The sequence below is a fragment of the Prunus persica genome, chromosome G3, assembly GCF_000346465.2.
Source record: "Prunus persica cultivar Lovell chromosome G3, Prunus_persica_NCBIv2, whole genome shotgun sequence".
In the NCBI taxonomy this organism is placed as follows: Eukaryota; Viridiplantae; Streptophyta; class Magnoliopsida; order Rosales; family Rosaceae; genus Prunus; species Prunus persica.
In genome coordinates this window covers 13,897,963-13,923,954 of record NC_034011.1, presented here as the reverse complement: position 1 = coordinate 13,923,954, position 25,992 = coordinate 13,897,963, and the positions used below count along the sequence as shown (strand labels likewise).

The following is a 25,992-nucleotide window of genomic DNA, read 5'->3' as shown; positions in this document are numbered from 1 at the left end:
GGATTCGAACACAAGAATTCGCCTGTGTTCTCCAAACACGGCACAAGGAGAAAGTGTCGGCAGCCCATTCACATGAACGATTTGTCACCATGAGTCCAATCACTCAATTGGCATGTCCTAATTCAAATGACATCGGAGGGATGAGGTATAGATATATTTTAAGTTCACATTGTCATTTGTCAATTATTTTGACTTCAAGAGTTTAATCAGTATAACACTCGTTAATGATTCTGAATGTGTAGTTTACATTCTAAAATCGAAAAAAGGACTACAAGTTATTAGCATATACTACTTTTTCAAATTTCATATAGTCTAAAGTTTCTGATCTTGTAATGTTCCAGATCAAATTAATAAGGAATTATCATTCTCAAAATCCAATTTAGGGTAAAAGTCAACTTTAGTCATTCCTGTTTTGCCTCGATTTCAATTTTGGTCACGACATTTTATTTTTCTCAAATTCAAACACAATGATCAAATTGAGAAAATCACAATGGCTAAATTGAAGTTGAGGCAAAACAAAGTGATTGAAGAGTATTGTTATCATTATTACCTTTCGTCTGCGAACATGGTTGTTCTTTCCGACAGCCCGAAGATCATCAACGGCCATGATATGAGCATGAAATTCAGTACTGAAATCTCACATAGAGCGTGAGAATCTTAAGATACATGACAGTACTACTAGATTACAAGTACTGGGAATTATGTACCACTCTATTATGGCATACTATTTGTTTCCTAGGAGGGCTACTTATCTGAAACACAGCTAGGATGGTAGGGAAATGCCCCATGAGCTTGTGTTCGGAATATACAACTTTTCTCTCATCTGCACCCAAAAGGAGAAAGAAAAAGAAAAGAAAAAGAAAAAAGAAAAAAGAAAATATACACAGCTTTAAATTCTAGTAGGGCCTGTTTGTTTCTTCTTGTTGTTGGCTAGGTGCAATGCTGCTGCTGAATTAGGTGATGATTTGGAACACCCTCACAAATAAATGGTGTGGGTGTGGGGGAGCAACCCATGATAAAATGACCACCCCAAAGGGTCACAATTTGCAATTTTTATTTAATTTATTTTTTCTTGGCTTTTTTTTTTTTTTTTTTTTTTTTTTTTTTTTTTTTTTTTGGGTTCAAATTAAAAGCTGTGCTTGCTTGGGGACAAAAGGCCCATGCTGCTGATAAGTAATGCTTATGGCTAAGGTATGGTTGACACGTGTGAATGGGTACATTTTTGTGAAGAGGGTGGGCCCAGCCATTTATGATCCATCTATTTCTGCATGGACAGATGACAGAGGAACTTTTATGGTGAATCTTTCTGACATTTATGCAGATAAAGATGGACAGATCAAACTTGTGAGCTCATCATGACATGAATTGAATTGCAAGTAGAATAATATATGAGGGTGTTTAATTTTATTATGTTTTGGGATCCAAACTTCTTGTGTCAAAAATAAATTTTGTTCCAAAAGATGAAGTGCATACCTCTAGTCTAGACCAATCAGTGCATTGCAACTGTAAATGGTATTTTTGTTCAATTATTTTGTTACAAGATCAATTATATTTTATTATTGCCACCTCACAACGTTAGCTTGCAATATTCTAAATATGAAGGGGTTTGAGTTGGATTGATCCTGAGTTCAAGCTGTATGTGAGTTTCCTCATCCACTTCACTAAATTTAACAACCAAAAAAATAAGTACGGCATTTTCCTTCCAAAATTGGTAACTTTTTTGGTTTTCTTGGCAGTCAAACTGGTAAGATTTTTTGTTTTTTATTTTTTGTAATCACATTGGTAAGGTTTTGAGCGAATAATAAGCAAACAATAATGTGCCCAATTCCATTTTGCTCTTAAATGCAAGAACACAAAATATGAAGGTATTAGAATATGACCACGTAGTATAACTAGTCTATGTCATGTGTTATAAGTTAATATTTATTAATTATGCCTCCTTAAAAATGGGAAATGTAAACCATGTTGTCCACGCATGTTATAAAACGTGAATGGATTATACCACGTGGATGTATTCCAACACCATACAATAATTTCTACAAGAGAAGTAAGCAGACACGATTTTCAGTGATTGAATTATCTTTTATTCTACCCTAAAAAAGGAAGAGGTTACTCTTTAATTTAATTGAGGTGTATTCACATCGATACCTGCTACGTACAATGCTTGATTTACCAAAAAAATTGACACTACAGTTCAACTTTTCGCACGTATAATGAGTTGTGTTTGATTTAATGCCTCTAAAAGAATTATACAACTCAATTGTCCTTACAATTTCTTGAGTAGTTGGAAGTAGACAATCTGGACTGCGATTGAAAGAAATCGAAAGGTGCTCCTGAACCAAAAGACCTTCTAGTAGAATTTGGTGAATCTGATAGTAGAGGTTCAAAAATTGGATTTCTGTTCTTGGGTTGAGTTATTGATAACGGAGAAACATCATTTTCTATGGTTCTTGGTTGTGGCTCAATGCTCCCAATCGACAGGATAGGCCCTCCCAACCGTTCGGCCTGCTGAAGTGTATTGATTTTGCTTGGTGTGTAAGTATACCGGAAGTACTTCAGAGCTAGAATCGGACCCATCCCTGCTGCAACTATGAGCTGCAATGCACGTAAAGTTTCTGTCAGCTCCTAGGAACTATACGCACCATATTCTGGCTTTCCAGGTTACCAACCACAGGTTGCATCAAGGGGGACGAACAGTTGGTCCGTTCCTTGATTCAGTACTGTTGTGGTACCTCAAAACTCAGATGAGAACATGAAATTGTAAGTAGAAATCAAATCATCCGTTGGATAGTCAAGGGTAACTGAGTGAACAATGGTTCATCTCTCAGTAGACCATTTTGGTGGTTCCATATCACCACCCGCCACTTCAACCAAAAGAAGCCACGTTTACAAAATATTGCCCAGAAAAACAAAATAGTTATGAGAGACTACACACACCCCAACATAACATGACTCTGAATGATGCAATTACATAACTGAGAAACTAATGATGATGATATTTAGAAAGAAGCCACACAACAAATAACTGCAAAAATAGCAAAGGCAAACTTACCAACATTGTCATCCAATAAGATGGCTGTCTACACAAGCGAAACATAATTGTATACATCCCTGATGATGGAATGGCACTGAAGATCCAGTTGATGATATAGAAGGCAGCTAAGTTTCCCCATACAGCAAGATGTTGCAATATTGTAAAGGAACTGTAGAAATCAAACAAACCCAGGCAGTCAGAGCAAACTCAAAATCATTTTTGCTCGGAAGTTTTTAGTTAAGCTTTTGAAGCGTCTAGTCAAGAAAAATCAACAGTTTACATTTAAGGTTCCTATAATTCTTTTACCAGGAGATGACTTGAACAATTATCTAGCGATTACCAAGACACTCACACCTTGACTGAGAAAGATAGATAATTACTTGGAAACAAGTTAACACCATACAAGTGCCAGTCATGATGTAACTTACTTTGTCTCTAATGTCAATACAAATGCCTGCAACCAAATACATCCGGAAAGTGCTACCATTGAAACCTCCTCCATTTCACTTTTTTCATAGGCATAGGCATGTATGCTGATCACAAACACAACAATTGCCTGACAACCCATAACTGGTATTAGAATCAATGGAGAAAAGTAACAGGGGCAAAATTTTAAACCAGAGAAGAACAACTAATTTATAGGAACTAGAGCTGATTTGACATGAGTTACAAAGCCTTTTATTGACATGCCACAGTGACCTCAGATAGATTGTCTTTGGAATCTGACTGCTACATCCAACAGTTTTAACAAGTCAAATATATATTCCACATTAACCAAGGTAACCATAAAATTCTAACAGTTTTAATGAGCTTCTTATGAGTAACAGTGGGCTTCAACTATCTATCTATCTATTATGAACAGTCACTGGAACAACCTCTATGTTCAGTTGCGATTACAAAACTTTCAAGGGAAAACTTTGGACTTAAAACCAAGAGAGTGACAATAATTGCAGAAAGAATGAAACTATGTTCACAAACACTCACATGGAAAAGGGATCGCCCAAACCATCCAGCAAATGTACTAGGGTTCAAAAGCCTGTTTCAAGAACATAAAGTTCACTCACATTGACCAAACTGAAGTAATAGTTAGCAGGCACAGCAGATGGCCCACTACAATTTCAAGTGAAAAGGTTTTGCACATATAAACTGCAAACAAAACAAGGACAGTGCAGCTTAAAAACAAACCTCCCCGCTTGGCAGTAAAATAAAATTTGTGGATGCTGCATCACAGTATCTTCATTAAGATCTTTATCAAGAACACTGACTAGAACAGGAACACTGGTGTAGAAAACATTATAAGCCATCAAGCTAACAGAATTGAAAAGACTGGTTCCAGAGACACCTGAAACAAAAGAAAAACTGACATTGTTCCAAAGTCAGTGTACCAGAAAATAGTGATGATGCTGAAGACAAAGAGAAGATTCCAGTAAATCTCCAACAAAAAATGCTATCGAGAAGAGCTGAAATTGAGAATAAGCTGTAAATAAGAACCATTGTACATGGAAACTCACAAAATTTGGATGAAGCAGACAACCAGAGACTTATAAAAAGAATACTGGGAGAGAAATGCGGTACGGTTGTATGAGTAACGCCCATGCACAAGTATTAACCTTTTCAGAAACCTGAACTCTGCAAATGAGGAGAAGCAGTCATACTGTCAGGGACTTGCAATTACAGAGTTTAAATTTTTTTATTTCTCCTTTATGTTTTGGACAGGAAACATAGTTACAGTTACACAATTGATAACTGCATTCAATATGATGAAAAGAATGCTGATCTCATTCGTAGGTTGTGTTCATCCTAGAATTAACCAGACATGTGCCCTTTTTTTTTAATTGTTTGTATAAGAAACAATAAATTTATTGAATAGAGAAAAGATAAGTACATAACAAAATGGATAAGGAGTCCATTAGAATCAAACACCTAAAAATACAACCCAAAGACCCGCACCAAATCAAAGCAAGGACACTCCAAATGGACCAAACTAAAAGGAACATCCTTAAAGTGCTTGGACTAGGAAGCTCAAAGAGAAGCCAGGAATGTCTTCCTGTCCCACAGAGAGTCCACATCTTCTCTATCCTCGAAGATCCTTCTGTTTCTTTCCTCCCATACCACCTAAATTACTACTGTATTCTTAACTCCCCTACCCAGAAAGAGTACAGACAGCAAAGAGTAACAGCTCCTAAGAACCACAAAAAACAAAAAAAAACAAAAACAAAAACAAGAGAGAGAGAGAGAGAGAGAGAGAGAGAGAGAGAGAGAAACATCTCCCTAGCATTCAAATTATTTGAATTGAGAATCTTTAACTCCCTAGCATTCAAATTATTTGAATTGAGAATTTTACAAGATTTTAAAGATTTTAGGATACTATAACTATCACCTTCATCAAGTTCAACCTTCTCTATTATAATCAAAATGCTATATAAAGATTTTGATTTTCCCATAAAGAAGTTTGAAAGGTACCAAGCAAGGAAAGGTCATGCTTAGGGGAGTTGAATTACATTTGTGATATGACAATCACATTTTGAATAAGAATCGTAGAGCCTTTTACAAGAAAAGTACTTTGTAAGGTCTCTCATCTACAACTTTTAATAAAAATCTTTTACATGAACTCAATTTCAATAGCTTACCATACACCACAAGTGTAAACAGTTGCTTCTTTTTCTTGATACTAAACAAAAGCTTTTACAAAAACAAAAAACAAAAAAGCAAAAATATGTACATGATCCAATCATGTTTGTTTAACATTTTGACTGCAAACAAACATGAGATGTTCATGTGCAAGAATCATGTTGAGTCCTTCAGACATACAACAGATATCAAAAAATGGAAGGGTTGTGGAGAAGTTTTTTCTAGGTACATAAATATTCCACTTAGCGTCCAAACTTTATAGCCAAACCAAATTCTAGGAATATAATCAGAACAAAATATATCTTTAGAGCGCAGAAAACAAATGCACACCCCACACAAACACAAAGGTATCGGTTAACTTACTCCCGATACTATAATCAGCTGCCCTAGCTGCTTGCAGTCCTTCTCTCCCACTAATGCCAACCCCAATGTCAGCTTGTTGTATCATCCTAACATCATTTCCACCATCCCCAATAGCCAATGTTCTATAGTCGCATGATTTTAAAATCTCCACAAGCTGCAGAATATAAGCAGTACATAAATCAAATGGTCTTCCAATATTTCCTTTTGAACAGAATCACACAGACAATATCAAATACCAGTCAGTTCCATCATACAATTAAAGAACATTAATTATTCATATGACACATATTGCAGTATATTAAATACAGAGCTTCTACAATTGCAGAAAGATGTTCATAGTTTCGAAAGAATTCTGTATTCAATAGCATATCTATCAAGTAGAATTGTAAGAATCTATAACCAGCACGATTCAGATGCCCCTTAAAACCACTTAAAGAAATGGACGTGTACCGATGATGCTATATCAAGAAAATGAAAGTACCATGGCCAAATAAATCCTAGAATTCATCACGAATACTGTTCATTGTGATGCATGTCAACTTTAAACATTAGTTACACATCTAGAAAGATGCACAGGCAGCAAATCATCAATATAAGAGGGAAAAAGGAACCAACGTCTATTTTCTTATTTTTCAAGCCTTTTCTATTAGAGAAATCTAATTATTAAGCAATGAACTAGAAGTCAAGTTTACAAGATCAACATATTGAAAATGGGATAAGCTCATGTAGATCTGCCCCAATCTCAATAAAACCGACTAATTTCGAGGTGCCTCATTACTTCCGAGAGTTGAAGTAATAGGTAGAAATGACATGATTTGGACCCATGACTTTGCCTAGCCCATTTCCGTTCAGTATAAACTAGAGTTATGAGTTTGCTAGAAGAGGACTTCATTGATTAGGAAAACCTATGAAAGGTGAAGTGATAACAAAAGGAAAGACCCATTCTTTGGTGCTAGGTCCCTATCATTTGATGATGCCAGATGAATTGCTACAAACTCTGGGACAGAGTGAGGTCTTGGGAAGCTTTATGGGCATTGGTTTCTACTGAGTTTAGGGATTATTCGAATTCTTCTATAATGTTGGATTTGTTAGCAGCTGTGAAGTGAGACCAGTTTAGATATTTTTCTTTCTTTCTAATTTACCTCTTTGGGTGGTCTTTTATTGTATTTTCTTTTTTCTCTTCAGATTGTGGATTCCTTATCCACTCTTTGTATTAGCTTTCTTACTTAATAAAATTATGTTTCTCTTTTTAAAAAAAATGTGAATTGCTCTGTAAATGTGTATGGCTATCCCAACGATGAAAGTTTTCCAAGGGAACTGAGCACGCTACCATAAGAGAAGATTTTTCTAAAACGCATTTTAATTATCTTTGGGACAAATCTATGTCCAAGGCCAAAAACTGTCTCAGTTTCCTTTTCTTTTTCACAACACGGCTTAATGGGAGATATTGAAAGGAGACTGCTGTAAACTCGTAAACTACTGAGGGTAGGGATAATCGCCCAGCTCTTATTCAGTGCATATTTTCTTGCATAGGAAACTTCCCTTTTAGAACTGTAGAATACATAACTATCTGAGATTAAGTAAAAACAAAACTACTTACAACACTTAAAATTCTGCATCTATGGATCAAGCTTCAAAAGAAAAAATAACATAAGGAAAGAAAAATGAAATGAAACCAAAGAAACAAAAGCTAAAGAACACCTGAGCTTTTTGTGATGGCGTTACGCGACAACATATAGCAGTCCTTGACAATATTGCTAATTCAGTAAAATCTTTCCGATAATGCTTCAGTGCGATTTCAAGGGACCAGCCATCAATGGCAAATGCCACATCCTGTTAAGAAGGGAAAATATAAACTACAAAATAAAATAAAATAGGGAGATTAAAAAAAAATTAAGAAAGTTCTTCCCTGAAACTTTTAACAGAAGTCATTAGAACAAATTAAGGTGTAACCGCTACACATTTGTACCAAAAAGAAATATAAATATATATACACACATATATGCCTAATGTAATGCACACACTTTGCAGAAGTAATTCAGAGAAAAATATATATATTCACATTCAATCGCCTAAAATGCCTGGAATTGTAGCAGAACAGAATAATCACCAAAATTCTAGCATGGCTAACTAATTACGAATTCAGGATTTAGATTTTCTCATAGAATATCTGCAACTTCCCTTATATTGCAAAAGAAATAAGGAAACTTAAATGTATTATATATAATATAAGCCATCAGTAAACGCGGTACCTTAGGTTCTGAAGTTGTTATCCTCATTGTAAGTAAAACTCTCTCTAAACTTCTACGAACTTCATCTTCAGTTTTGCCATCAATTAACAAAAGCTGACCTTTTGGCTCTGTCAGAGAGTGAGGATGAACAAGCAAAGATTAATGGTGCAAAGAATATGTAGAAGTGGAAAAACCATATACTTCATTTGCATCTACTTCGTCACGTGGACCAGAAAATTTTGCACCATGCGGAAATTATCTTTTGGTTAATTTATATAAAAAGACCAAATGTAGTGAAATGATTAGAAATGAGCTTGACACTAAGAAGAAATACATGAGTTCTTAGGGTTTTTTATTTGTCTTGTTTGTGCCATCAACTTTGTGAATAATGTTGTTGTTATTGTTATACAATTCTTGCTTCTTCTTTTTTCTAGATCAATGGTGGGGGGTTGTTGAATTGCACCAATGTTGGTGCTTTGCTCAATTTGAAAAATTATATTATCTGAATTTAATTGGTTGGAATTCATTGGATTGCTTCTTAAAGCTTTTATTGGAATTAACCAATTTGCCTAGCCTAGATTCTCAAGAAAAAGAGGCATTAAAATATGAGTCATCAACAAGATAGTTATACACCTCCCTTCCTGCTTTCAATCAGCTATAAACAGCCTTACTCATTCATTGAATGGTTTGTCACAAAAAGTACACACAATTAAACTGGAACAAGTGCAAACTCAAATATACAATAAAGTGCTCCAAGAGAGATAATTTCAACTACCTGGGGAAATGAAATTGCATGAAAGAGCAATCTGTATGGCAGTATTCTGTTTGTCTCCAGTCAGCATCCAAAAATTTATACCAGCTTTTCTCAAGGTCTCAATTGTCTCCGGTACACCATCCTGAAAATTTAAATACCAACAAAATGATCAGTTCAAGAATCCAAAAACTACCAGGAAAAAATATTCAACACTAAGCAGATCATCTTTCCACAATCAGCAATCACTAAAAATTTGAGCAAACCTACATGTAGGAAGAATTATATTTCAAAGCTCTATGGTAACATTCACCTGTAGGCGATCCTCTATGGCAGTAACTCCAAGAACTTCAAAGTCATGTTCTAATCTTTGACAGACCTCAGCTAGTCTCCACTGCAAAAAAAATTGTTATATTAGAGGAGGAAATGTATAGATGCACATAGATGTGTATTAGTGTATGTACATACCCAATCACAAATGTAATGGAAAATATGTATGTAACAATACATACATAAATAATCACATATTAGAAACACACATTCAGATGTGCACTTTACCTCCCTATCAACCAATGTGCTGCTAGCCTCTTTAAACATCAAAGACCATTCTTGATATTCCTCTTCTTTTAGTTCACGCCAAGCAAGACATAGCGTGCGCAATCCCAATTGAGCATATTGGTCAACAGCTTCAATAAATGTCCTTGTTTGCTGTCCTGAAGTATAAAACTGGGATTACTGAATGACAATGTAATTGATATACAGTAACAAAAAAGTTCTTTTCAATGTAATTGACATGTCCCTGCTCTTTTCTTTTTCCTTTTTTTTTGGAAAAGAGACGATCTGTAGTAAAGGAAAAAATTATGTACATGCACATGGATGAGAAGACCACAGGTAACTGAAGAAATAATTAGAGCAAAAAAAACCTAAGTTGACAACACATTTCACATCATCAGAGAACAAACTGAACCACAATTAAACAAATCACAAGAAATTATCACGCGACCACAGCTAACAAATCCAACAGAATTGACAAATAAAGAATCCCCCTAAAGTCTGCATAAACTGATGCCAACAATGCTGATCAAAATACTATAGCGGAAAGATCTTCCAGACCTAACCCTTTGGAATCCTCGAAAAATCTTCTATTACAGTCCATCCAAATTACCCAAAGATTGCAAACATCCAATCCTGCCCATCCCCAAAGACTTGAAACACCCCTTTGGAATGACCCAGCACTCATTAATTTCCTTAAACAACTTCCACCACAAATTTAAGGATACGGACAGTGGAGAAACACTTGATCCACACTCTTCTCATCCTCTTTATGAAAGATGTATCAGTAAGGAGGAAAAAAAAATTGTAGGGCCTTCTCTTCTGTATCTGATACAGGTGTTAACCCTCTCACAAGCCTCCTACCAAGCTAAAACTTTAACTTTCAGTGGAACCCTTGACTTCCAAATGTGAGTATAAGGTGGCAAGTGAGATAGAACTGCTCTGATGCATAAGAAGCTATTATAAGATTTGCAAGGGAATCTCCCTCACCAATCTATCTTCCAACTCGTAACATCTGCTATTGAAGGAAACAAGCGAGCACCTTCCAGTGAAGCAAACTCTTCCACCTCCAAATAATTAAGACTCCTCCTAAAGCCTAAATCCCAATTTTATAAGGAAAATAGATAGCATCTCCATTTAAATACTTTGATGATGTTTTCTAGAAAGAGAATGCAACATGGGAAACAGCATCTACAGAGTAATTTCCTCCAGCCAACAATCCTCTGAAAATATTACCTTTCCCAGTTACCCACCACAATAGTAGACTATTCTAATCACTAGAGATGACAATACATATTCAAATGACACCCTAAAAACCCTCACACTATGAACACATATAATCCATATAAAGTCTTGCAGAGGGCAACACCGGTTATAAGAATCAACATGTGACTGACTTGTCGGTTATCATCAAATCTCAGAAGCTAGTAGGATAATATATGATCCATATTAAGTCTGCCGGGCAAGGCCAGTTATAAGAATCAACATGTGAATGACTTATCATCTATGTTGCACTGATACGGATACGGGTACGGCGATACGATACGATACACCGATACGGCAAATCTCTAAAAAGTGGATACGGGTATGGCACCGATACGGCTATTAAAATAATATAAAAATAAAAAATCATAAATATACAAACATATATATGTAAAATTATATATTATATATGTGTGTGCGTAAAATTAGCATTTTGGGCCATTTTTTCTGGTTATTTATGTTTTTCTAGGCCATATATGACTTGTTTCAGTTTTTGGGCTGGGCCCAAATGAATGCATCAGACTTAAGGTAAAAGACAATTTTTTTAACAAAGGCCACCTAACATGTAACTAAAACGCTGCGTATTGTAATTAGGGCAACATCATCTTCTTCACTAGTTAGCCGCCTCAGCAACTGTCTGCAACTGCAGATTCGCAGCAGCTGCAATCTGCAGGCGCAAGTTCTTTTCTTCTTCATTCTTCCTTCTTCCTCCTTTTTCTTCTTCTTCACTTTTGGTTGCCGTCAAAGTTACCCCTTGATGTATCGGGGCAGTATAGCCAGCGTATCGTGACCGTATCAGTGGAGTATCAGAGCCGTATCGTAAAGTCAACATCCCAGAAAAGCCTACAATACGCCATGTGGCGTATCGGATACGTATCGATGCCGTACCGTATCAGGGCCGTATTGGATACAAGCATACCCCCAAAATCCGGCATATCGGTGCAACAGAGCTTATCTCAAATCTGGGAACCTAGTTTGGAAGGGCATCCCTACTAATACATTTAACATTTTTTCATAGACAAACTTTTTGAAAAGTGATGAGTAGTACTAAGTAGAATTCTCAAAGTACATATTACTAAAAAGAAAGAAAAAGAAAATCTATTACCAGCGCATGCATGAGGGAGAATTGCTTCATCTGCTCCTTTTGACAAAAGGATAATCCTTCCATTTTGGCAATCCTTCACCACTACTGACATTCTTTTCCGATCAGAAGTGAACTCCAGAATTTCCAGGGCTTCATATTGAATTGTAGAAGCATTGAACTTGATCTCTGCAATTTATTAGTGAAAATTATATCATCTTTCCCACAAGTAGAACCAATCTACTGCAATAGCCAAAATCTTTTACCAAGAGTATTTGAATTTTTATTGACAAAAACCATATGTAGCTGAGCCGCAGCATGAACAAGAGCATCCTCATCTTGAGATTGCGCTTTGTACAAGATACTTCCACTTTTGCTACAAACAATAGACGAGGTGCATACAATAAGTGCATCAAAAGTAATTAATGTATGCTTTTGTTTTAGACAAAAAATCTCAGAACCTCAAATCCAATCAGTAACAGAAAAATGTGAGGGTTACCTTCGAATAGGTATGACTGTATTACATATTGCCATAACTGTAAGGAAACGTATAACATCTGAAGAACAACTGGCAACAGCATTTATGAGCTCCTCATCTGCATGTCAAAGGATTGAATTTATCAGAAACTGAAGTTCATACATTGTTCTGAAAATATGAAAGAGGTCCTAAAATTTGTCAAAAAAAAAAAATCCATCTGTACAAATAAGCATCTCCTCTGTTTGTAACAGAATATGCTTCATTGCACTTAATGTTCCATTTAGATTGATGATAGGATACACGCCTAACAGAGCGACAATTTCACAATCCTACAATAACCAAAAGGAAAATAAAATAGTGGAACAAATCTTTATATAACAAATGTTAGACCCCCTAAGAATATCAGAAGGCTGCCTCACTAGATTTTCATAGCAATGACAGGGTGGAATTATAATTATAAGTCCAACCTCATTTGACGGCTTTCTTCAATATTTATCCCAGCTTCTACTACCAGAGACGCAACCAGGAAACATGGAAAAATAATTAAAGGGAGACTTATTTATAAAATATTGTCAGCAACTCATGCCCTACATATATGATATATGAATATTTCTGAACTACCAGAAGTCAACTCTTTAAGGGAGAAACCCATTTAGCCAACTCATCAGTAAAGGCATATCCAAGTGGCCCATATTTGAAATTCATTCGTATAATCTATTAGCTACCTCATATATCGGGATAAGAATGATTTAGTTATATTTTTGCCATCTCATGTTACATAATATCTTTACAACAAATATGATTTAGTTATATTTTTGCCATCTCATGTTACATAATATCTTTACAACAAATCTAGAGGTTCAAATACAAAAAATACACATGACAATAAACAGGAAAGCAAGGAAAAGTTCCAAAAATAGAAAGAACCAAACCTTTTAAGGCATTCCCATTTTCATTCCCATAGAAAATTCCATTGATACAACATCTTCTAAATATCATTTTGTTTTCGGTTAAGGTACCCGTTTTGTCAGTCAAAATGTACTCTACTTGTCCCAGGTCTTCACTTATTGCTGTACTGCCACATAAAACATACACCTCTTATATACAATCACAATCTAACTTGATTATTTTATGAAATAAAAATGAGTGGCTTTGTTCTTTTAATACCACTTCAACTTACTTTGTTGCATGGGCTGGAGTACTCGTTTCTTGGTCAATCATTTCATTATCCCAATCAATAAACTTCGCATACAAGCTCTTCACAAGGTCGAGAGATACCTATGAGGACAAAACATTTCATTATTTTAAAAAGCAAGGAGTGCAGTCCACAAAATTGACCTGCAAAAATTCATTAATAATCTGCAGTTACTATAAAGAACACAGATTTAGAAGCATTAACTATTAAGAATAAATATCACCTTAATAGTTAATACATCCAGACTAAGAAAGACATAACAGGCTACCCCAGACAGCCTGCTATTCAAACTTATGTTGAAATTTAAAAAACTTTGTTCTTGCAGCAATTAATAACTTGTTATATAGAACTCAAACTCATAACAGCTACAGTTCTTTAGAGTTGATAAATTTCAGTTCCTATGCTTTTAATTTGAACTGATCTTCAACTACAAATAAAGTATTAAAAAAGAAGAAGTTAAATTTCATTAGATCAAAACAAACTCTTACTTATAAATTAGTTGTTCTCTATATATTTAAAATGATGAAAAAATCTTTTGCACATTATTTACTAGTATATTGGAATTTATTTTTCAAAGTTTACTTTCTTATAACTATTTGTTTGATAAAAAGTTGATTTTGGGTGTCACATAAGCCGTTCTTATATGGGAATGAGAGATGTTTATTGACATTTCCTATGTCAACTGTGGGAGTTGGAAATCGCAAATTATATAGGAACAGAAATGTCCAGGCGAATTGTAATTCAAACCGATTTGGTAAAACCAAACCAAAAATTTCATCAATTGTTCACAATACCACCTAGATTTCCTGCCAAGAAAGTACATCCTTTAAGGATTGGCTCCCTCATTATATGCATAAACAAGTGCAGTTGAAAAAACTCTTCTCAAACAGTTCTACTTCCCTAATATCATGTTTGAAATTTTTTTGGGGCGTTATCTACGATTTGTAAGAGTTTTATGTCCATACATGAGAGAAAGACCATTCTTTCACTATCCTATCAACTAATTCCAATCCCTGGGACACATATATTCTTGGGAACTTGGTAACATGAAAGCGAGTATGTCCTTTCAATCAGTGGAAACACGATTTCACGGCATTGACACATATCAGAAACATCTGCCATCCAAAATGAGGAAAAGATGGGGTCTTTGTAAATGTACTTCCTCTTCTTGTTGTTCATCATCATCATTATTTTGGTTGTGGTAGGTAGCAATTTGGTTAGTTGTCCATGCTGTTGGGTAGAGGTATAAAGTTTACCCTTTGAATTTTTAAATTTCTTTTTCAAACTTTATTTATTTTGTTGGGTAGAGAGGTACATAGTTAACCCCTAGATATATTGTCACTTACTGCACTGCCCACGAGTTACCTATTTAAAATACAAAACAGAGAAAATAACCATTTTACCAATATTCTGATTTTTACAAGCAAAAAATATATCAGGGAACTAATAGTTAAAAACCAAAAACAAAAGAAAAGAAAAGATGAAAGTCCTAAGATCTTTTTCTATAAGAGAGTCTTAAGCTCTTAAAAAAACATGTTCTCCAAAACAGGCCTTGGCTGCATGTCAAAAAAATGGCAACATACTAAACCACGGGACAACAATGCAGACAACCAAAACTATCAGCATAAAACTCACAAGCTTACCTTAATAGATATGGGTATCATGATGGAACATAGTAGTTCAAATCGAAGAGGGATTACTAATAGTTCGTACCACGGACCTTCCTCTGGGTATAAAACATACCATTGCTACAAAAAGAACAAAAAAAGAAAATTGGGTATATGATTGATGATAAGATTCAATAGACGAGAAAGGTAAAAGACGTTTTAAAAACCAATTAGTGTACATGTATATGAAAATTTGAGAAGAACAATGTGCTTTCAGATAGGGCATGTAAAAAACAATCAAATCAGAGTTGAGTCACTCTCGGCTAAAAAAATCAAGTAGACAAGATAATGCTTTAAAAAATTGAAGATGACAATCCTCACAATAATACCACTGCAGATACACGCCCAGAATAAATTAATCAAAATCACTCAAAACATAATTTTGTCTGTCAAATCAATTCTTAACTAACAGGATAGACCATATTACTTCACTTATTCAAGCGAAAACTTTGTAGGGAACAAAACTAGCCCGTAACTGCGGAAAAAGCTTGAAATCATCTTAGGAAACCAATGCACACACGCAATTAATAAGTTCACTGTTTAATTGGCAGTATGATTATAATTCATGAATAGCTCAATTCGACCATTCCACAACTTTGAAGAAAATTATCTTATTAAAATAGACTCGATAGTTTTGTTAAGAGAAACACAAATATTTTATTTGTAATCTACAAAGAGAAGTACAGCAAACTGCAGACAAGCTGCCCACTGAATACAACATAAATAACCTGACAACTTCCAAGAGCATCAAAACCAGTTTCAATTAAACCAAAAAGTAAGAACAATTCCCAATCCCCCTCAACTTCCATAATCCCAGTAGTTTAAGTCGCTGGTGATGTATTGAAACTAGTTAATGATAGACAAGCAGTGGCCATAAAGCGCTTCCTATCATGATTCATGAAAGCCTTTATTAGTATGATAGAAGGTGAACTGAAACTCCTATACTCAGTGAATCATATGTGATCATTTAGTTCACTGTCATCTTTGATCAATATATAGTCTGCACCTCTAAAACATGTACACTCAACTGTTGCATACAAAACTAGTTTTTATAGTCAAACACTCGAAGAGAATTGCAATCTTTCAAGTTGTGACATACCTTCCTTGCTTCTGTATCTTTCCATACATTACCAGCAACGCCCAGAACCATCACCACCACTATTTGGAAAACAAATATAGCTCCAGTCAACTTGTCAATCATGGCATCAACAGCTGTAAGCTTTGGCTCAGGTATGCCCCCACTCATACCCAGCTTGGTTTCATTGCCTAAAAGATAGAACAGAATTAAAGAAGAGATGTAAATCAACTACTTTAACTGATGAGATCATCACAAGCATAACAACATAAAAGAAGAGTACTTTCATTGGATTTGGTTCGCAAGATAAAGACTCTTATAAAATTATGGTTGTTTGGCCAGAAAAGTTAGTAACAAAAATTATACTCATAACATTTCTTCTATTTTCTCAAAAACCCCATCAAATTTTCACGATAAGATTTGTGGGAAAGCTAGGTCCTGTGGTAAAATTGTATTGCATATAGCTCACATCCTTCCTGCTAAGCAAGACAGGAAACATATAGGAAAGTTAATTTCCCCCACCACTTTCCTTTCCTTGTCAAGTAAGCAAAGCGCAGCAGGAAATGGACGAAATTTGAAAAGAAAAGAAAAGAAATCATATTTATCATGCTGGCACCAGGTAGTACCAAATCTACAATTGAAGGGGTAGGCTAAACTTAAATTGTTAAATAGCTTAAATAAATCTATGCATTCCTTCACTGCATCCAACAGGATCAACATGCAACCCAAATCCCTTTCTTTATTTTACAGTGTCAACCAACAAAAAGTAGGACAAACTCATAACCAAAAATCTGTTTATCACCTTTTAAGAGGTCAATTTCCCCCCACCCCCTTTTCTTTTTTTTCAGTCAATTTCCCTCTTGAACTATACAAAACTGGTCAATATACCCACTACCATCATATTCCTAGAAAATCCATCCAAGATGCGGTCACACGTGACTCACTTTTGATGGCCTCTTGGTTATTTCGCGTCATATGTCATTTTGGAAAGTCAGGTGCTCATCACTTCCTCATTTTAATGACTTTTAGGGCCACTATTTGTAAAGGATATGGCATGAAATGACTAAAAGGCTTTCAAAAGTGATAACATGTAACTTTATTTGATGGCATCTTGAAGAATTGCCAGGACTCTGACGGTGGAGGGTAGATTGACCAGTTCTGTAAAGTTCAAGGGGGAAAATGGCTGAAAAATGTACCAAGAAATTAAGTACTCAATGTCAAGAAAGAAAATGTTTGTCAATTCTAAATATGTTCAACAACTTCAATTCTTAGTAAATTTTACACCAAGAATTAGAAAGAAAAAAAAGTCCAGATAAAAGGACACAAATAAAACAAACTAGCATATGATTAGCTAACTTGACATTTTGTTTATAAGTACTTGCCAGTGTAGACTGCTACTCCACAGGCCCACTCTGTATTCCGCAAGTAACATGACTGAAGTAGTGTGTTTTTTATGGTTAATGGGCACAGGTCGTTATCAATAAATGGGGGAAACAACCGCAGATTTGCATCAAATCTTCTGATGTCCTTATCAGGATTAGGACACTCAATTAAACCCTGCATGGAAACAGTATTGACAAGTAAATAATAAAAAATATGATAATATGATGATTAAATATACCAACAGAACAAGAAATCCTCTACTTGTGATTATTAATTAGGTATGTGAAAATCTTGCCTTAATTTTGTGCAACAATTCAAGATCTATCCCCATGCAAGCTGGGGGTATAACCCTGGTCTTCAGATCAGTTTCTCCATCTAGGGCAGAAGTCTGCAAAATACGCTATCTTATTAGGTCCGTCAAAGAGAGCAAAAACATATTAGGTCCTTCAAATGCTTAAGGACATCATACTTGCAACAAAGTAAAAGAAAAGGAAAACAATGTAATGACTTAATTGTAGAGTTGCAGTCACATTTAGACTTACTCAAATCATAATTCAGAAAAACTAAAAAAAATAGAGCCCAACATAAACTCTTTTAGAATTTCATCCAATTATGTTTTTCATGCTTGCTTGAATATTTGGTAAGATTCTAAAATTGTGAGTCCTCTTGGCTTTCAATGGAACTGTCTTAACTAATTTCATATATAGCGGGAAACGTTCTCTTTGAATGTGGACCATTGATCATGTTGAACATATATATATGTCCACACACAAACATTATATTGAGGGATCCCTTAAATTATGTTATTAAAGGATCGCATTGTAGGTCCATCTTGAAATGTGGTTTAATGATCCAGACCGTCCATTTTTCAAGTCCATTCAAGGGTCATACATGCAAAAAATCATCTCTTTAAATGGTTTCCCATTTGCCTAATTTTGGCAATGATGATTCTTGAATGGAGATTTAAAAATTGGACAATCAGATCCTAGAACTACACTGGGAGGTGCACCCCCACAATGCGTCCCTCAAGTCAGAATCGTACTTGAATGATCCAAACCGTCTATTTTTAAAGTTCTCATTCATAGATCATACTTGAGAAGAAAAAATAGATAAATTGTAAACCATTAAGACATCTAATTGTGATAATATAAATAGACAAAAACGGCTTTTCAGAAAGAAAAAAAAAAACACTACAATGATTAAATAGTTTCTAGTTTGGAAGATTTTTTGCAAAGGCCATCTTTTAGGGAGACCTCAATAATTAATGGTTCGGGTCATTAAAATAAAATACATTTTGGGGCCCTACAAAGGTGACCCTCCTTAAGATAGGTCCCCTTAGACGAGAATCTAGAAGGGATCATGTTTTTTGGAGCCATTCTACAATGCGGTTCAGTGATTTGAACCGTCATAAGTTTTACATCCCCATTTAAAAATTATGCCTGCCAACAAAATGGAAAATAGTTTGACCATTCAATTATTATCATGAACATTTTAGTTTTAATTGGAACACTGTGTTAGCCTATTTATTTGGTCATAATAAGATAACTTAATGATCTTTCATTTTATTGAAGTTTTATATTGTTGCTCCTTGAATTGATACTAACAAATGGGAGGTTTGGATTACTGCAGCGGATTTAGAGTTAGGCTCACATGTGACCTTGTAGGACATACGATCCATTGTATTTCAATGATCTGAATGATCAATTTTTTAGGTCTTCCCTCAAATATCATCTCTGCAAAAAGTCACCCATATATCGGAAAACATATAACCATTTGATTAAATGGTAGTCATTTTAGTGTTTTTTGTGGACACACAATGTTTTTCTATTTATTTCGTCACAATTAGATATCTTAATGGTTTACGATTTGTCTAATTTATTTCAAAGATGATCTATGAATGAAGAGTTGAAATATAGACGGTTCAGATCATTGATATACAATGTGGAGTGGGCCCTACAAAGTGTCCCCTCAAATAAGCTTATATTGTATATATATATATATATATATAGAGAGAGAGAGAGAGAGAGAGAGAGAGAGAGAGTTAATAAAATTTCTACTTAGAACTTTGCCAAATTCACAATAAGAATCAGACAAATGGTTGGATTATTACCTCTACATAGCACAGGCCTTGTGCTTCTGAGGTGCCAATCAAAACAAGATCACAAGGCACCTCATCATTCTCTCGAAGCCAAACTATGTTACCAACACGAATATCCTGCGCTTTTATCTGAGAGTAGATGAAACCAGACAAAGAAAAAAGAAACATCAAGCTATTAGTTCAGCAAAATCTAAGGAAAAGTGGATGACAAATATCTAATCCATGAGACTGTTGAATAAATAAAAAAATTGAGAACTAAAGATTATATCAATACCACCTGGACTAGGGGCCCTGTTGCAAATTGCAACCTTGAAAAAAATTAATCACACTTGCTACCTTAATTTCTGGAAATGTGCCTGCCACCTATGACTAACTCCGTATCTTTAAAACGAGTGTGCAACTATATTATGGATGTCAAAATAGGTCACATATGAATCACGTGCTTTCTTTTTCGGTGGAATTTGCAACAGGTATGGCATAGTGTAATTTTCCAGTTTTCTTTTATTGGTCTGTGAGTTATTTTTTGTTGTTCCCATATTAACTCCTAAAACGGAGAGTTTCTTACAGTACATGAAGGAAAAAAAAGAGGGAGACCAAAAAAATAAATAAATACTTCCATAACCAAACAGGTCACTAATCTTCATGAACCAGTTTAAATGACCTCATACGTCATAAGACTCCTAACATTAGCATTGATCTATTATTCTTCGGTGTCTACATCTTAACATGATTGCTCTTATTGGGTATTGGGAACTCCTTTCAGTGCCCCGCATCTAGTATAATGACATCTGCTCCACTAAATGATACATAAGTACAAATATACTCATTCCATCTTTTCTTCTAACTAAGTTTTCTACTGTTCATAAAGGTTACATCCTGAGGTACATGGTTAACATTTATTCCTTTTTCTTTTTTATTCAGTTCTTCACTGTAAATCTAGAGGTGGAAGATTAAAACTTATCAATCTGTTCTTACTAGTATTTCTATCTACTACCTTTCACTTTTTCAAATTGCTGTTGAAGTGTCAAAAAGAATTGAATGTTTAATGAGAAATTTTCTGTGGGAAAGAATAATGGAAGGGAAGAAGGATCATTTGGTTACAAGGGACTGAGCAATGCATTTGAAGGAAACGGGGGGTTTAGGTGTTGACAATTTAGTAAGGAAAAATGAAGCTTTACTGGGGAAATTGTTAGGATTTTGGCTCGTCAAATATGTCCTAGTTGGTTTAGGATTGTTTTAGGAAAATTAGAGGTATACCGATTCTTGTCCTAGAGGGATTAGGAAAGAATTTCAGTTTTCCTTATTCAATTTAGGTTTGGATTTCTAGATGTCTATTTGGATTTGGATAAGTGTAATTTCCTAACCACTTAGGAACAGGAATTCAATCAGCCTTGGGACATGTAAGAAAACTCTATATCTATAAATAGGGTGCGGCAGGGCTTATTCTAGGGAGGAAAAACAGCCAGAGACAGCCGAGAGTTTTGAGATTAGTTCTAGGGTTGCAAAAGTTCTGTAATCTCTATTATTAATCAAAGGAGTGGTGATTTCTCTACCTAGAGAAATCACAACTGGACGTAGGCAAAAGTTCTGCCGAACCAGTATAATTCTTGTGTGTTTCTAACTTTTCTAATATTTGCTAGTTTAGTCTATTGCTGTCGGTTACATTAAAGAACAAGATCTAGTGTGTGGATTATTTTAACAGAAATGGTTATGGAGGCTTTCACAAGAGAGCTCTTTGATATGCTGTAGGTGTAAATAGGGGTTGAATGATGAGGTCTTCATTCTTTGACATATTTTGTCAATTTGGGATGGGAAACGGACAAAGAGGGGAAACAGCTTTCTGCAATCTCTTTCCTCGTTTACACAGGTTATCCCTTTTCCTTTGAGCTGGGATTTGGGGTTTAGAAGAAATCTAAATTATCAGGAGGCGGGGTAGCTTACTGAGTTAATTGGCTGTCATAGAAAATGTGTTGTTGGAGTCATTGGGAGTCTTCTCATGTAAATCCTATTCAAAACAGCTGATAGGCAAGGGTTTAGGGTTTAGATTTAACAAGGCTTGATACCATGCTCTCATCCTTTAAGTCAGAATCCTCCATCACAATTAACTATAAGAAAACAGTAGTATTGTGCTACTCGTTCAAGAATAGGAAAAACAAACGAACTCAGGAAACCCAAGGAAAAAAGCAAGAAGATAAGAACGCCAAGAATTAACGTGGTTCGGCTATATGGCTACGTCCACAGGACAAAACAACAGATCTCCACTATATGAATAATGGGTACAACAAATTATCTTATCAAGCCTCTAGATTCAAGACTTGATGAACAACTAGAAAGAACAAGACAACAAAAAAAGACTCTTATCTCTGTTCTTATCTCTCACACACACTTTGCCCTTCAATATTCTCTCACTCTAACTTTTTGAATGGTAATTAATATTCTCTCACTCTAACTCCCTTCAATATTCTCTCTCTCTCTCTCTCTCTCTCTCTCTCTCTCTCTCTCTCTCTCTGTGGAATGGAATTCCGAATATTGTTCTCTCTTGCTTGTTGATGCTGATGCTTGTAAACTAGCACATCAGATCTCCTTATATAGCCATGATAAAGGCCTTCATCAATTAGGAAATCTAATACTAATAGGAATCTGCTTACCAAGTATTTTAAGCCCTCCTCAATTGGGAAAACAACACCAATTAGGAATAGGATTCTTATTCTCCAAGACTATTAGTCCTAATAAGCTTAGGAAACTCATCATGGCTGGAAAATCCAACAAGTAGTTGAAATCTCAGGAACTGCTAATACATGAAGAGGATTAAAGAATGCCAATCAATACTAAGCAAGCTAACCCACCTTATAGATTGACAACAACTGTTAATTGACTTTGTTATTCTATTTAATTTCAGAAGTTAAACAACATTAACTGCTGAAAAATAAAATAGGATTGAGAAAGTGTAATACATGTTTCTTGATGCCTTGCCTAACAACCCAAACTTCTTTCTCATTTGCCTTCTTGTCTGAGAGATATCTGTTGTAATCATCCCATGCCTCTTTCGTTGCAGAGACTGCAAAAATGAAGATAAGCGGGCCCCATGTACTGGCAGGATTTACTGGAGTAATAAGTGACCATAGCTGAAGACAAGCAATCAGCAAAAAATACTGATTCATGAAGCGGCTGAAAACAAATGTAATAATTGTTAGAGAAGCGGGGATGGGTGCGGGAAGACATCTCAAAATCTTTATGTTTATACATTCAGCCTATATACCAGATTTGTGAACAAAAAAGGTGACTTTAAAAAGGGACAAACAAAACAAATTAGAAGAAGAAAAAAGAGCTGAGAGCAAGACCACAACAATTAAAACCAAGGGGATACAAATCATAAAATTAGCAAAACTTGTGCCCCATATTATCCACAATATCATAACATGCACCACAACAGTAATGAAATATCCAGAAATTATTGATGGAAAAAAAGAACACCGCATTTTCCTTTATATAATTAAAGAACCATCATATTATCCCCAATATCTCCATATATGCTATAATGGATTCAAGAAAAGCTTAATTGCAGTGAAGTCCAATAAAGTGAGAGATCTTTCTGAGTCTTAACGCATTGCAAATTAACTGAATGAACTCCGCTGAATTAACCCTCCCAAATAAAATTTTCAAACATATAACTAACCAATAGTTTATTCAACACATATAAAAACAAAAGTATCAACTCCTAAATCACCTGAACTGTTCCCATAAATTCTTTGGGAGAAAGTTCAACAAAGTATACTTTCTATTTGATATGCGATTGTCACAGTAAAGATGGTGCGATGATTCATCGTCATTGATGTAGATGTAGCGCTTCATTGCTGAATTACAAGCACATGGCGAGGTTCAAATGTTATTTCCAAGTTCACTACAGTGCTTGGCAGCATGTAGAAGCTCCATACAAAAAACGAGGGACTGAAAGAAAAAAAATGAATGAATCAGACTGTGAACAAGAATATCAGATATTTTATACCGGGAACAAACACTAAGATGGAAACTAAGTAAGGAGTTGCCTAATTCGCTCACCCCCTACGAATTTCGATCTGGATCGAGCGTACCCAATCACGGTACGGTATCGATCTGGAACGAAAGATTTAACGACTCAGTTCCAGAGGCGAGAACAACACATGATAGACGAGGTCGCTGCTCCGCAGACGAGCAAACGAGGGTACATGAGGGAGAGGGCAATAACTGATGAACCCACGTTTGATTCTTGGTCCCTCGGCATAAAGGAGAAGAAAGATATTGGGTTCGGAGAGGACTTTTTTGGACGAATGGATTCGAGGAGGACAGTCCAACCCAGGCAAAAGGCCCCCTGGTCTCCCAATCAGCTCCAGCGGTGACATCCACCCTGGGCAAGAGTTGGGGTCCATCAAGCCCGGGCAAGGCCCAAGGTAAGATAGCCCGAGCTGCTGTATGAGAGTGCTTCCATCCTCCAGCACTGGCAGGACAGGGCCCAAGCCCAGGCGCGCGCTTCCAGCAGGCCAAGCTTGTCCAGGCGAGCTGCGGGTCCCACATGATCGGGCCAGCCAGCAAGAGAAAGCAGACCGAGATCAAGCCCAAAGGGCGCTGACATCCGCCAACGGTAACACGCCACATGGCTCGTTCTAGTCACTCAGATGGTTTTTTTACTTAAATTCAACGGCTGTTCTTTTTTTTGGCATAAAAAATCTGGAAAAAATTTTGAAATTTTTTTTAAAAATTACCAATAAATTCTGAAATTTTTTTTCTATAAATACCTACCAATGTTGTTCACTTTCAACACCAAATCCTCATACATTTTCTTCTCCTTCTATTATTTTTCACTTTCTACACAAAATTTTCTTCACTTTCAATTTTCATTTTTATTCACCATCTTATGGCATCTTCCATCGAAGCCGAAGGGTCGTGGACAAACTATCAAAAAGGTCAAAATCTTGGCAACAAGGTAAAAAAATTAATTGTCGTTTTATTCAATTTAATGTAATTCTTTTTATATTTTCTAGCATTTCCAATTTAATTTTTTTCATACATTATTCAAGGCAAAACAAAAAAAACAAAAAAACCATTACACATGGCTCCTCAAGTGAACAATATACACAATCAGTTCTCTTGATGCCTTTCGTGTCGGAAATAATGGCACTATTACATCATCCGAAGAAAAATACTCCCCTACGTCGTTGTCCGGTGGAACCACCTCCGTCAATGATCGAGTCGTCCTTGTACTCAATTGTGTCGGACTATGAGGACCAAGAGTATGTCAATTGTATGATGAGTGAGTAGGTATTTAATTGTATGATGAGTGAGATGTGAATTTTATAATAAATATGGACATGTGGCAACCGAAAATTTTATTTTATCTTAAATTTGAGATGTGAATTTTATAATAAATATGGACACGTGGCAACCGAAAATTTATCCGAAATATGAGATGAGAATTTTATATAATAAAAAATGACATGTAGCAACCAAAAATATTCTCCAAATTAATTGTTTAGGTAAAAAAAATAAAATAAAAAACCAAAAGTGAATAGTATTTGCCCTTTGCCATGGCAATGGGTGGAAACACACCTTGTTTTTTGCAAGGGCTGCCACTATTCATGTGAATAGTAACAGCCATTGCCTCCTCTTGCCCTTTGACATGGCAAATGGATGGAAGTACTTTGAGGACGTTGATGTCAATGAAGCAAAAAAAAATTATTGAAAAAATTCTGAAAAATTACTAATCCTCATAACGACGTCGTCGCTCACACCATTAGAGCCGTCGTGAGCCCTCTATCAAGTTGGTAAAGAGAAGGTACACACTAGCTCTTTCCATGGCTATCTAATCGGTTTAATTATGTTTATTGTGGAATAAATTCCATAATTGATTGGAATTGTGAAGTTCAAGAGAGAAAGTTATGACACTTGTCACATCAATGAAAGACCCAATGTGTCAACTTTATTTGCTTCTCGTTGTGCAGGAGGCAAAACTGTTCCACAATGAGTGAGCATGGTACTTTGGATGGAGGTTTATTGCTGCAGGCTTAATTTTGAACCATATGTATACTGTGCTTCCTTACCAAAAAGGAAAGGGGAGAAGTAGGATAAGAAATCCTGCACCTCTAACGTATTTTGTATATGCCCAATATTTTCATTAAAAACCAAAAGAAAAAAATAACTCAGGAGAAACAAAAGG

General features: G+C 35.5%; 1 protein-coding gene across 2 annotated transcripts; it reads right to left on the bottom strand.

Annotated features, from left to right (window-relative positions):
- LOC18766095 (phospholipid-transporting ATPase 2) lies at nt 1,979–24,114 on the bottom strand. 2 transcript variants are annotated; one of them, XM_007198885.2, is made up of 25 exons: nt 23,862–24,108; nt 23,530–23,750; nt 22,757–22,970; nt 19,815–19,931; nt 18,000–18,092; nt 17,704–17,878; nt 16,346–16,512; nt 15,223–15,327; nt 13,565–13,662; nt 13,317–13,459; nt 12,406–12,502; nt 12,173–12,282; nt 11,931–12,095; nt 9,569–9,723; nt 9,324–9,404; nt 9,035–9,155; nt 8,281–8,387; nt 7,730–7,861; nt 6,029–6,182; nt 4,546–4,663; nt 4,220–4,393; nt 4,019–4,070; nt 3,463–3,590; nt 3,053–3,203; nt 1,979–2,595 (listed from the first exon to the last, which is right to left on the bottom strand). In XM_007198885.2, exons 2-25 carry the CDS (start codon nt 23,652–23,654, stop codon nt 2,257–2,259), a joined length of 3,321 nt encoding a protein of 1,106 aa, XP_007198947.1. In that variant the 5' UTR covers nt 23,655–23,750; nt 23,862–24,108; the 3' UTR covers nt 1,979–2,256. The 2 variants fall into 2 exon arrangements, with proteins under 2 accessions (XP_007198947.1, XP_020416388.1); XM_020560799.1 differs by lacking the exon at nt 3,463–3,590 and having other exon boundaries at nt 2,485–2,595; nt 23,862–24,114.

Excerpts from the sequence above, each read along its gene's own strand:
- LOC18766095 (XM_007198885.2), bottom strand. The coding sequence starts at position 23,654 with ATGAAGCGCTACATCTACATCAATGACGATGAATCATCGCACCATCTT. Across the intron at positions 22,971-23,529 it reads AATTTATGGGAACAGTTCAG|CCGCTTCATGAATCAGTATT; the intron begins GTGATTTAGGAG and ends ATTTGTTTTCAG. Across the intron at positions 13,460-13,564 it reads ACTCCAGCCCATGCAACAAA|TACAGCAATAAGTGAAGACC; the intron begins GTAAGTTGAAGT and ends TTTATGTGGCAG.